We start from the raw sequence: 13007 nt of genomic DNA on the forward strand, positions 1-13007 counted from the left end.
GCTCTGGTTACTTGCCCTCTAAATAACTGGTGTATCTGGGTGATTAATTTTTTTATGTGCTTTGTTCTTGCCTGTTGATACTGTAAAAATAACTTCCCCTCAGCTCTCTTTTTACATTTCCTTAACATGGTTCAGCAGCTCTTTGTCTGGACATAATCTATAAATCTTCTTTGGCCTTCCTTTCTATGACGCTTGCTTTTTCTGGAGATATAGGTTTGATCCCATATAATAACCTCCTTTTTTGTAAAGCCAAGACTCAAATTTTATTTTAATAGGGTTAATAGATAAGATGTTTTTCATTTCTCACTTCCTTCCTTTTTCTTTAATACCTGTAGCATTTAACATTGGCAATCTTCCATGGATAGAAGATTGGACCGATTGTTCTTACGGAATATTCTGCACATGGGTTTTTGTAACCTATAAGTATAAATTCTTTCATCTAAAATTTAATTTGTGTGCTGTCCAGTTCAAACCACAAACACTATTTAGATTTGTGTATGCCAGGTTAAATAATAGCATTCCAATGCTCTCTAATATCTGAATCTATCTTTAAATTTGGTGATGTTTAAGGAATTCGGGTTCAGAAAAGCATAGGTTTTTGCACCTGTAGTCATTTGTTTAATATGTTACAGTGACAGTGCAATTCTGTGCTTCTCTACTTGTAAGTCCTGTTGAATTCATTGATGTTTACTCTCTAGTGAGTGCATATAATATTAGTCAAATTTTGGACATTCAGGCTGCAATGTCAGCATTCATGTAAGAGTACTGATAATCTCAAATTAATCTGATGAAAAGAGATCTGTTTCTCCACTATTTGGACATACACAAGTAAATGATGACAATGATACTTAGGTGATTGTTAACATCACTTATGTTTGTTTGAATTTTGAAATATCAATACTATTTGTCTGGGATTTTCAGATAATGCATGTGAGTTTGGTCATTCAGCAAAGAATGAATGGTTAGCCTTTTTTTGCTAAGTAATGCCGTCATATTTTCAAACGGGACTATGTATTTGTGTCTATTAATTGTGGGCATCAGAAATGTGCAAACTGGATAATAGTCATATTTAAGTTCAGAAGCCTTTGCCTGCATTGAAGCAATATTTTATTTAGGCAACTTCCTTAAATTACTCTGTGCTTCCTTCAAGCACCCTGCTATGCTCAGAGTGATAGTAACTAAACAACAATGTGTTTTTAGGACCACATAAGCATGTGGATGATAGAGGACTCAAAAAAACCACCTTGAGCCAGAGGATTGGGGAGGGGCACGTATATATTTTTTTTCTTTTCAAAAAGCAAGGTATTATTTAAATAGAAGCTGGGATGAATTGATTCTGCAGGATACACCCACTCACCTGCATGCTGAGTACATCTAGGAAACCATGCAAATAATTGCATGTACTAAAGGACCCAACCTGCACACAGAGGTTCTTGACAACTGTGTCACCAAGTTGCCAATGCCCCCTTTGGGGGAAGGTGATAGAGAAGATGATGGTGCCACAATTGCTGGCACTATTGGATGAGACTGGTTTTCTGGACCTATTTCCATCCAAGCTCAGGCTTGGTTCTGATTCTGCTCTGGCAGAGCATCTTTATTAGGAGAGAAACAGGAGGAATGTGACCCTGTTTGTTCTTCTTGATCTCTCAGAAGCCTTTGTCCTGCTAGATCAGCTCTGTGAATTGGGAGCACTGTATCACAGTGGTTCTGCTCTTATCTACAGGGCTGATTATAGAAAGTAACATTGGGTGATTGCCTTCCAGCCTCCTGAGATATGTTCCATGGGGTGCTGCAGAGTACTATATTGTACCCGGTGCTGTTCAACATCAATACAAGGCTGTGGGGACTAGTCATTAGGAAATTTGGAGCATGGTGTCATCAAGTATGCGGATGACACACAGCTCTGTTTCTTTGTAACATTGAGTCAGGAGATGCTGTGCAAGTCCTGAACCAGTGCCTAGACTGAGTAATGGTCTAGATGAGTGCCAATAAACAGCAGCTGAATCCCATCAAGACCTTCTCTGTGAGTAGTTCTCGGGTTCTGAGTAGATTCTGGATCGGATTGCACTCGCATCTGAAAGAACAGGAGCATAGCTTGAAGATACTGCTTTATGCAGCATTGTCCCTAATGGTTCAGGGGACCTCTGTCTCTAGAAGTGGCTGTGGCTGTTTCAGCTTTTATGCCAGCTATGACCATTCCTAGACAGGGATAGGTTGGTAACAGTTTTCTACACATTGGTAACTTTTAGACTTGGTTATTGTAATGTGCTTTACAAGGGGGTGCCCTTGAATTTGATTGGGAAGCTGCAGCTAATGCAAAACTTTGCTGCATGGTTGCTCTTTGGGGCTACTTATAAACAATATGTGACACTCCTATTAAAAGCACTGTGCTGGTTGCCAATTTGCTACTGGGCTAGATTCAAGCTGGTGTATAAAAGTCCTACACAGTACTGAACCAGAGTAATAGAGAAGCTCCCTACATCTCAGCCCCATTCACTTAGACCTGTGAATGAAGATATGGTGATGGTGCCACATGCCCCTGCAATGAAGCCCACTGTGAGTTCAGCCCAAGCTTTTAGCACTAGTTAGAATCATAGAATCATAGAGTTGGAAGAGACCACAAGGGCCATCGAGTCCAACCCCCTGCCAAGCAGGAAACACCATCAGAGCACTCCTGACATATGGTTGTCAAGCCTCTGCTTAAAGACCTCCAAAGAAGGAGACTCCACCACACACCTTGGCAGCAAATTCCACTGTCGAACAGCTCTTACTGTCAGGAAGTTCTTCCTAATGTTTAGGTGGAATCTTCTTTCTTGTAGTTTGGAACCATTGCTCCGTGTCCGCTTCTCTGGAGCAGCAGAAAACAACCTTTCTCCCTCCTCTATGTGACATCCTTTTATATATTTGAACATGGCTATCATATCACCCCTTAACCTCCTCTTCTCCAGGCTAAACATGCCCAGCTCCCTTAGCCGTTCCTCATAAGGCATCGTTTCCAGGCCTTTGACCATTTTGGTTGCCCTCCTCTGGACACGTTCCAGTTTGTCAGTGTCCTTCTTGAACTGTGGTGCCCAGAACTGGACACAGTACTCCAGGTGAGGTCTGACCAGAGCAGAATACAGTGGCACTATTACTTCCCTTGATCTAGATGCTTTACTCCTATTGATGCAGCCCAGAATTTCATTGGCTTTTTTAGCTGCCGCGTCACACTGTTGGCTTTGGAATTCTTTGGAATTCTCTTACCCAGATGTTAAGTAAGTGCCAATGTTGTTATATTTTCTCCCTAAGTCTTTGGCAGAACAAACCTTCAGTTATCAGCAGTTGTACGCCCTGGTTTTAAAAAAGATGGTTTTGTGCCAGAACTCTGTGCTTCATAAAAGCAATAACCTCATTTCATGCTACAATACTGGCTTGGTTTCACCTTCTAAATCCTCAAAGGATTCGTCTGTAGAATTATAGTATCTGCATGTTAACTGAATCAAAGTAGTTGCACATTAGCTGAATCAAGTTGCATTTTGTAGCAGCAGCAAAAACAACAACAACCACAGAACTTTTTATAACTAGCCATGCCATAATTTTTTGTGCTGTAGAACAGTTCTACTTATATCTAACCATCTTTCCACACCAAGTATATTAAGCAGTGTAATGGGCCACAAAAATGACTTTGCCCTTTCCAGGTAATTTATGGTGTATGTCAGATGGACAAAACACTAATATAGTACTTTCTAAAGGAAAAGCAAAGTGATTTGGAGGTATGAGAGTTAACTCCGTAGGAAATGACTGAAAATGGGAGTCCAAGAAATTTTGTACCAATTAGGTATCTCTGAGCAGAAATGGAGAATTATGGGTGTCATATTCTAAGCTAACCACATGTTGCTAGGATAAAGTATATCTCTGGGCCAGTATTCCTGTTGCTGCCATTGCTACTGCACAAGATAAGTTATTTATATCACACCTGATAAGGATTTCAAACTTCTGTTTTGCCAGCTGGCCAATTAAGGATCCTAGTGTTTCATGCAAAGAAGTTGCAGTACTGTATACCAGTGCAAAATCATTTTTCTGTTGGCATTTTGTGACAAAGGGGGAACTTGAAAAACCAGGTAATAACAAAATTAGGGACTCTTAAAATCTACATAGAGGGAGAGACACTCTGGGAATGGTGATAGATTTTCATTGAGGAGACCAGAATTCAAAGCCTCACTCTGCCCTGAGGCTCTATGGGTAACAATATAGCCCGTACTCTGCACCCTGCGTAACCTGCCCTCTTTTATTGTTAATATAAAATAGAATAATTCCATCTATGAGGGACGCGGGTAGTGCTGTGGGTTAAACCACAGAGCCTAGGACTTGCCGATCAGAAGGTTGGCGGTTCAAATCCCCGCGAGGGGGTGAGCTCCCGTTGCTCAGTCCTTGCTCCTGCCAACCTAGCAGTTCGAAAGCATGTCAAAGTGCAAGTAGATAAATAGGTACCACTCCGGCGGGAAGGTAAAGGGCGTTTCCGTGCGCTGCTCTGGTACGCCAGAAGCGGCTTAGTCATGTTGGCCACATGATCCGGAAGCTATACGCTGGCTCTCTCGGCCAATAAAGCGAGATGAGCGTCGCAACCCAAGAGTCGATCACGACTGGACCTAATGGTCAGGGGTCCCTTTACCTTTACCTTTAATTCCATCTACATTTCTGTAAGTTCCTTGGAAGAAGGGTGAGATTAACAATTTCACTCTTAGTAATGAATCTACAAAGCTGTCTCATGCTGATTCAGGCTGTTGATCTCTCATAGTATGGTTTGCTCTGACTGGCCAAAGCAAATCCAAAGCTCGTCTCTTTATTAACCCTGAGGTTGTTCTAACTGGAGATGCTGATACCCTGGGGGCTTGTGCATTCTTGCATTTGATCTACCATGTGCCTCCACCGCATTTGCATCATGGGACGCAAAACAATAGAGCGTATAGGGCAGAACTCAGATAGGTTTTGTTAACCTACACACAGGAAGATAAAACTCTGAACACATTGTAAGAGCTTGCCCTAAATGATGGGGTAGAAATAAAATTTTAAAATGAATAATGGTAAGCATTACATTTTTAGTTCCCAATGTAGACAGCCCTGGGCAAGGATTCCAGTGGCCAGGCCATAGCTTGGCACAAATGTTAGTCTCTCTTCAATCCGCATGTCCTTAATCTTACAAACTTCTTTATATTCCCTATCATGCTTTTCTACAAGCTCTCTCTCTCCCCCCACCCCCCACTGCCTCCAATCTCAAAAATGTTGTGTTTGGCCTCAAGGAACTGGTTGCATGGTGAAGAACTCGCCCCATCACTGCCAATTCTGGGACTTTTTTTATTGCTGCTCCTTTTTAAACGTCACCATGGGTTGCTCTCAAAATGTGGGTTACCACAATACAGGGCAAATTGAAAACCTCCACATCTGATCATCACCCACCCTTTGTACATATGTGTGCAATTTGCAAGCATTCTGCACATTGAGTATCTTCTAAAAGTCCCTACTTTCACTGTGGTACTTTACGAAGGCATAAGTCAGGTTACATGTCAACCTGAAAACTACGTTTTTAAGAGGACCCAAAATGTTTTGCATAACAAACAATTTGTGTGTGTGTGTGGTGGTCTGACAATTCAGCTGAAACAATATGACCTAAATATTATGATCAGGCTTAGTAGAGACTGAGTTTTTGTGGCTCTTGTTTTCAGAGAACTTCACTGTGCTGACACACATGGCATGTATGTGCAGAAGACTTGCAAATCAAAACCTTACTTTTTATGAGTACAGTTCTATATATGCTACCCTCGTGTTTTCTCTCCCCAGCATGCAAACTACTGAAAGACAAGTATTTGAGATTTATTAATAATCATTCTTAACATTTGCATAATGTTTTCAAGCTTTCAAATTCTTCACATGAATTCATTTAATTGTACAACAACTCCATATTGCAGGTGTGGGGAGGTGGGGTTAGGTAGACAGTGTGGCTTAAAATTTGTGACAGGATTTTAATCTATCTAAAGAAACATTGTAAAATTATTGAATGCTAATGACGTTGGAATGAAATGAAGTGGTTCTAGCAATAAGGAATATGAAGGGATTGATATAAGATGAAAATTTGAAATTAGAATATGTGAAGATAAATAATTAAGGTTAAATTAAGAGGGTATGAATTTGCTGAATAAATTTTTAAATGGAATACAAAAAAGGGAGGTGTGAGGAAGTCAGGAAAATAAGTAAATGATTGGAAGACATCAGAAAGAGGGATTTTTATTTCTTTATTTCTTTTTTCTTTTTATGTTTAAATCTTGTTTTTGTATTGTATTTAGATTTGCTTTATGTGATTTTTGTTAACTGCTTATTCTTTTTCTTCTGTTTGTTAAAAAAAATAATTATATAAATATTATATAAAAATAAATAAATAACATTGTGACAGGATTTGAACCAGGGGCTTCCAGATTCATCAGCTCATTGTCTTCAGTACTTGAGAGCAGCTTGAATTTCCTGCTGCTACTGACATATGCTATCTGAGGTCACTATCGTTCAAAAAGGAGAGCACTGCAAGGGTTGCATTTAATTTTTTTTTTTACACACTAAGTGGAGTTCTTACTCTGGTGGTTTGGAAGCTGCAGTATTACTACTATTTCTCACGCCACCTGGTAAAGTGAGAAGCCTGGGGCTGTGCAAGAGGAGCCAGTGTTGCAGCTCCTCTCCACACCAGGGTTAACCCAAGTGGCTTGCCTGTTTCAAGGGGAAAAGCACAACTGATGCTCTTGGCAGGAAGTGTGGTCTGTGAACTTCAAGTGACTTGCTTGGCCATGTCATAATGGTCCCCTTACTTTGTCAAATAAAACCCTTGACTAGGGAGCGGGTGGCGCCGAGGTCTAAACCACAGAGCCTAGGGCTTGCCGATCAGAAGGTCAGCGGTTCGAATCCCCACGACAGGGTGAGCTCCCGTTGTTCCGTCCCAGCTCCTCCCCACCTAGCAGTTCAAAAACACAACAAAGTGCAAGTAGATAAATAGGTACCGCTCCGGCAGGAAGGTAAACGGTGTTTCCGTGCGCTACTCTGGTTCACCAGAAGCGGCTTAGTCATGCTGGCCACATGACCCGGAAGCTGTCTGCAGACTAACACTGGCTCCCTTTGGCCTATAGAGTAAGATGAGCGCACAACCCCAGAGTCATCTGTGATTGGACCTAATGGTCAGGGGTACCTTTACCTTTACCTTTACCTAGGGAGCGCCAGAAGAACTTGGCAGACATCCTTCCCTCTGAGAAGGGGTTGTGGTGTTCCACTAATCAACTTAGGTATGTTTTTGCCACTTAGATCTCTGTGTAAGAATTGTAACAATCTTCTTGAATCTTTTCAAAATAAGTACATTGATTACTCAACTGCTCCTCATCTTAGCTGCCTGATAAGTGTACTTCTCACCACATTTCAAACAATGACACTTTTTTCTTTAGGCTTCATAGAGCCTGATCTCTCTAATAGAAATTATCATGTTTGAAGGGACCCTTAGTTCAATATTTTTAAATTTTGAGTCTAAGTAGCTCTTCTAACAGTAGTAGTTTGCTTTTCCTCCCAGTATTTATTCATTTATTAAAATGTTTATATCCCACCTCCACTCCTAATGGGCAGCTAACGATAGTTATTTGAAACATGATCCTCTAAAACTTAAAAAGAACACCACAGAACATCAGTGTTATGTCCATGAAGGAAGAAGAATCATTCCACATTATGTCAAGGATCAAATGTCTACTTGTCAGTGTTGTTAGCTTTTGTGCTAAGCATGTATTCTGCTTGTGCCCAGAGTGGCTTGCAAAGGAAAACACATAGCAATAAATAGTGGTTTTTCAGAAAGTACACTTAAAATAGTGAGGCAGCAGCACCAGAATAGAAACAGCACATGGAAATCATATAAACACCTCTCTCGACAAATTGCCCTTTAACACACCAGCTGAACTTAGTGGGAGGGCATTCTGGTATATGGGTGCTATTACTGAGGAAGCCCAATCCCATATATTGGTCCGCTGAATCTCTAGTGGTGATGGGTCATAGAGTAGGACACCTGCAGTTGATAGCAAAGTCAGGGCAGGTTGATTAGTGATAATGTAGTTCCTGACATAGCCCAGTCCTTGGACATTTAGAGCTTCGAAGGTTAGCACTAGCACTTTATCTACTGAGCCAAGAACTAAATAGGCAGCCATGAATCTTCTATAAGATGTACAGTGGTGCCTCGCAAGATGAAAATAATCCGTTCTGTGAGTCTCTTCGTCTAGTGGTTTTTTCGTCTTGCGAAGCATCCCTATTAGCGGATTAGCGCTATTAGCGGCTTAGCGGCTATTAGCGGCTTAGAAAAGGGGGGAGGGGGAAAACTTGCAAGACTCGCAAGATGTTTTTATCTTGCGAAGCAAGCCCATAGGGAAATTCGTCTTGCGAAGCGCCTCGAAAAACGGAAAACCCTTTCGTCTAGCGGGTTTTTCGTCTTGCGAGGCATTCGTCTTGCGGGGCACCACTGTATGTTATGTGGTCTGGGCTCCAGTCAGTATTCTGGAAGCTACACTTCCAGCTGCCTGCAGCTGCCACATTGTCTCTAAAGGCAGCCCAATGTAGAGAGAACTGCAGGAATCCTACTTGAATGTCACTAGGGCATCAGTGACCAGTGCTGTACGCAGTTTCACATGAAAAGGTAAACCAGCTGAAGCTGCTTGTAACCAAAAAGAGAGGGGGGGAACCCCAGGGTATTGTAGGAAAGCACTAGGTCCAGGGAGCACTACTAAGTTGTTTACCTGATCCTCAAGAAAATACAACTCTATCCAGAATAGGCTATGCAACCAATCCTTAATTAGCGGAACTCCCACCTTGCAACACAACCATCTTGTCTGGATTAAATTTCAGCTTGCTCACCTTTGTCCATTCCTGTATTGATGCCAGATACTGATTAAGTACCTCTACTGCCTCCTTGGAATCAAGATGGAAAGAGGTAGATTTGAGTGTCGTGAGCATATTGGTGACACTTCAGCAGAAAAGCTATGCATGGATTCCCCCAGCTGTTTCTTGTAGATTTAAACAAGTATGAAAGGTGAGAGAAGGATAAACTGAATAGAAATCCACATTTCAAACAAATGTACCTACTTAACAGAGGTGCTGTAGATCTCAAACATGTTCTCTCTGTATGGCTTTATCCCTTTAAGACTACATGAATGCATGTGCTTGAGTAACTGGTGTGTGACTGACAGACTGCTTGCACTTAACTCAGTCTCTGAAAATAGTGGTCCTAATATTTTAAAATTGTTCTCTGGAGATTTTATTTTCATATTGGTTTGGCTGTGCATTTCTTGGATCTTATCTTTGATCTCATGGAGTGGTAGTTCAAAAACATAAAGAATTTTGATACCGCTTTGGTTTAATAGAACAGATGATAATATTTTATTTTCTAATAACTCTTCAGATTTATACTGCACATAACCCTGGAAAAATTTTATACACTAAGAAGGCGCTAGAGATATTTTATTGGTTTCATTATCTCCAAAAATGGCAGAGTTTCATCCTTAAGTAAGAACAACTGTTTTCAATAGGAAAACTCCAAACCACACTTGTTGATTTCCCAGGCTCCAGTTACCCAGACATTCCAAACGCTAACTTTTTAGATGGTGATATCAAACATTTCAATGCTTTACTGCCACAGAGCTGGGAATTAATTTTACTGTTTGTAAGAGGAAAATGTGTAGCCTGTAGTCTGCTGTGTGTAGCACATGTCTCCTTGCTGCATCCTCTTGGTTGGTTTGGGAGTTAAGAAGAAGAAAATGCTTCTAGGAAAGTGCCTTTTATTCTTTAATAACTTCCTTTTCATAAATTTTAGTAATAAAATGCAAGTATTAAGTACATAATGTTCTTTCAAGAAGCAAAATAATTGGTTGTTTTAAGAAGCCTTGCAGAAAGCCCAGACACATATTGAACCTTGTGTATGAACCCAGCCTATATTTTATTCGTGAGAGAAGTAAAGAGAGAGAGAGAGAGAGAGAGAGAGAAGTTTTGCAGTCAGGGCAATCCCACCAAGATAAATATGACTTCTTCTGGCTTCAGTGCTGGCTTCTGCATGTCATGAGGGCAGCCAGAGGGGTAGAGCAAAAGACCCAATACGGGCCTTGATTCCTGAGGGTGTGGAGAAGTGTTGCCTGACCGAAACACCAATTCCCATTTAAATTGCTAAACCTAGGGACTAACTTCAACATTCCACTGATTATAGCTCCAAACTCACAAAATATAACTAGGGGGTGGGGAGCCTAAACCGAAGTTTGGGGCAATCAAATACCGGTATTTTCCATAGCTCTGCCTATGTGATGTGATGCTACTTATTACTGAACTATTTTTATGCCTCCTTTAAGGGTAAAAGTCCTCTTGAGGCAGCTCACAAGATAAAAACATGCAACAAAGTGCAATAAATAAAGCTTGTAATAAATCAAAAAACCTCCAAAACGTCAAGATAATTGACAGAAAAGGGACAGAGAATCCCAGTCCTGTCCCCAACCTCATTACCAGCTCCACTACAACAATGTCCCAACCCCAACCCCAAGTACAGCACTTAGCTTTTCTCCATAGGAATGAATGGCTACCATTCTCCTAGATGGGTAAAAGTGCGGGACTATACTTGGAATAAGAGCTGGATTTCTCCCTAGTTATCTCAGATCCTGATGTGAGAAGCAGGTCCTCCTGTACTTGCCTCTCAGCTGTATCCCATGGAACTTAATGGGAGCATTGAGGACCAAGCTGACCTTGTTGGCATAGCCCTGCATTTTTCATCCTGAGAGGCCAGTATCAGCTTGGGCTAAGTCACACAGGGTCAAATGCAGTGCTTTTCTTTTCTCCATAATTAGCAGCCAGTCGCTTATGCGGTGGAAGGGCTGTAGCTCAGCGGTAGAACTGTTCTGGATGCAGAAGGTCCCACGTACAATCCCCAGCATCTTCAGGAAGCGCTAGGACCCACTCTTTTCGAAAGACCTGGAGTGCCACTGCCCGGTTAGTATAGATTACCTTTGCTAGCCCTATCACTCCAAATGTTTGGGGCTGTAGCTCCCATCTGATACAATCCAAAACATCTGGAGAGACACCATGTTGGCAAAGGCTGATGTAGACAATACTGATCTAGATGAACCAGTGATCTGATTTCCTATAAGGCACCTTTCTACATGGATGAAATTAAATGAATACAACTGGGCTGGGATAACAAATGAATGGCGTTACTGGGCTGGGAGTTAAAGCTGCTCCCTGAACATGACCTGGCTATTGAGACTTGTGTGCTGCTCCTCCTATCTATGCAGCCCTCCTTTATCTGAATAGGCCCTCTCTGGATTCTGTTTCTTGCTTGTATTACAGTGTGACAAATCCTGGGAACTGGAAGAGTATGTGTGTGAGAGAGATCAGTTACAACAGAGTCAAATGTCTGAGTGATTTCCCCCAAGAAGCTTCTGTTTGTGCAGCAGGAAGATAGAAGCGGATATACACTGGAAAACAAAACAAAACTCTAGAACTTAAAAGGCAATACTAAGATGATTCACGGACTCTAGGACTCAGCAGCCCCATAACTCCCTAATGGTTGTGGCAAACTGGGTTATTGTTAACTGCTAAGTTTCTAAAAGCTGTTGTGAGAACCTCAAAGCATTCACTCAGCAATGAGCTCAGCCTTTTCGTTCCTCTAGTTGAAGATGGCAGTTTGCGTAAAACCACACAAGCTGTGTGACTGTTCCCATAACATTTTATATTACATCTTGGCACAAGTGCATTTGTCTTCAAGTCTCATGAAAAGGTGGTTTGAATTTTCCCCGAAAAGTAAATCCACAAACATTGGTGTGTTTACACACAACCTCCCTGCCAAAGCCGGCAACCTCCTTTGCGTCACCAATGAAATCATCCTGGGTTGTTGTAGAGACTACCCACCCTCTCTGCCTTTGCAACTTTATTTTTGTTCTCTAACTGCTGCTTTGCTCTTTGACATCTGCCACTGACTTGTTTGGATGTAGCTTTCTTAAAGGAAAATTCCTGTTTCTTTTTCCTCCCCACCCCTTTCCCCTCCCTTTACCCTTGTCTTGCAGTTACACCTGCCGCCACTTGCGGAGATATGTATATGTCTTGGACAAACTATATTTTCCCCACTCCCACTGCTCTACGCTGCAGCATTGCTTCTCGAGCCTCAGTGACAATGGAGAGGAGCTGCTGTCTTTAACTTGTTCTCACATTCTCAGATCTTATGCTTCCAGGTTATTAACCTCTGCTGTCCATTTACTGCATGCTGCATGCACCGTGTGACTGGTCTATGCATGTTGAAGGAAATAAATTGGGGGGGGGGGGTGGTGGTTCTGGATCACCAGTAACTTTTTACTAACAACCCCCCTTTATGTCTCCATAATACATGGGGTACAAATTGCAGATCCAACATGGGTTCACAATAGAAAAGTATAAGCTGTATTTTCCATAAGCTGAGCATGGCTTTACTTTGCAAATATTCCATACACAGGATATGTAAATGTTTTAGTAACCTGTGGAGCCCCTAGCATAGCAGAATATTCTGTCCCCAAGTTCATTCTCGGGTCATGGAGGGAGTGGGCCTGTTAGGCCTCACCATCACCAATGTATGAACTGGTACAATGCAGCAGAAAAGCAGTGGTTTACAAATTGTGTTCCGGGGTACCCAGAAAACCTATGAAAACCTCCAGGGAGTTCCTGAATGGGAAGATGAATCATTGCAGAGAAGTTTGCCTGAACAGGGTTTGCCTATCATGATGTAGAACGAATGCAGACATTTTGACAGATATGGAGCTACTCTTAAAACAGCAGCCCCAGATATATGCTTCTCCTCCCACAATATCTAGGAATACGTTTCCTTGCTCCCATGTTTTGGCTGCCACCTGTAGAGGAAGGGGAAGTCTGTTTGACACCACATGATGTGGTTGAATCACATTAGACAGCTGCCACTTTCACAAGTGGAACGGAAGTTGTCCCACCCCAAGAATTCACCC

General features: G+C 41.7%; 1 protein-coding gene across 4 annotated transcripts in view; it reads left to right on the forward strand.

Annotated features, from left to right (window-relative positions):
* The window catches only part of DYM (dymeclin), a 168102-nt gene that overhangs the window by 78508 nt on the left and 76587 nt on the right, over positions 1-13007 (forward strand). For 3 of the 4 annotated variants that reach the window (XM_079994828.1, XM_079994829.1, XM_079994830.1), the window contains exon 15: positions 12084-12248. The exons of the other annotated variant lie outside the window; for it this stretch is intronic. In XM_079994828.1, coding sequence (XP_079850954.1) covers positions 12084-12248 — 165 coding nt within the window. The remainder of the gene's footprint in view (positions 1-12083; positions 12249-13007) is intronic. 4 annotated transcript variants of the gene reach the window in all.

This window comes from Podarcis cretensis (assembly GCF_951804945.1).
Source record: "Podarcis cretensis genome assembly, chromosome: 11".
Lineage (NCBI taxonomy): Eukaryota > Metazoa > Chordata > Lepidosauria > Squamata > Lacertidae > Podarcis > Podarcis cretensis.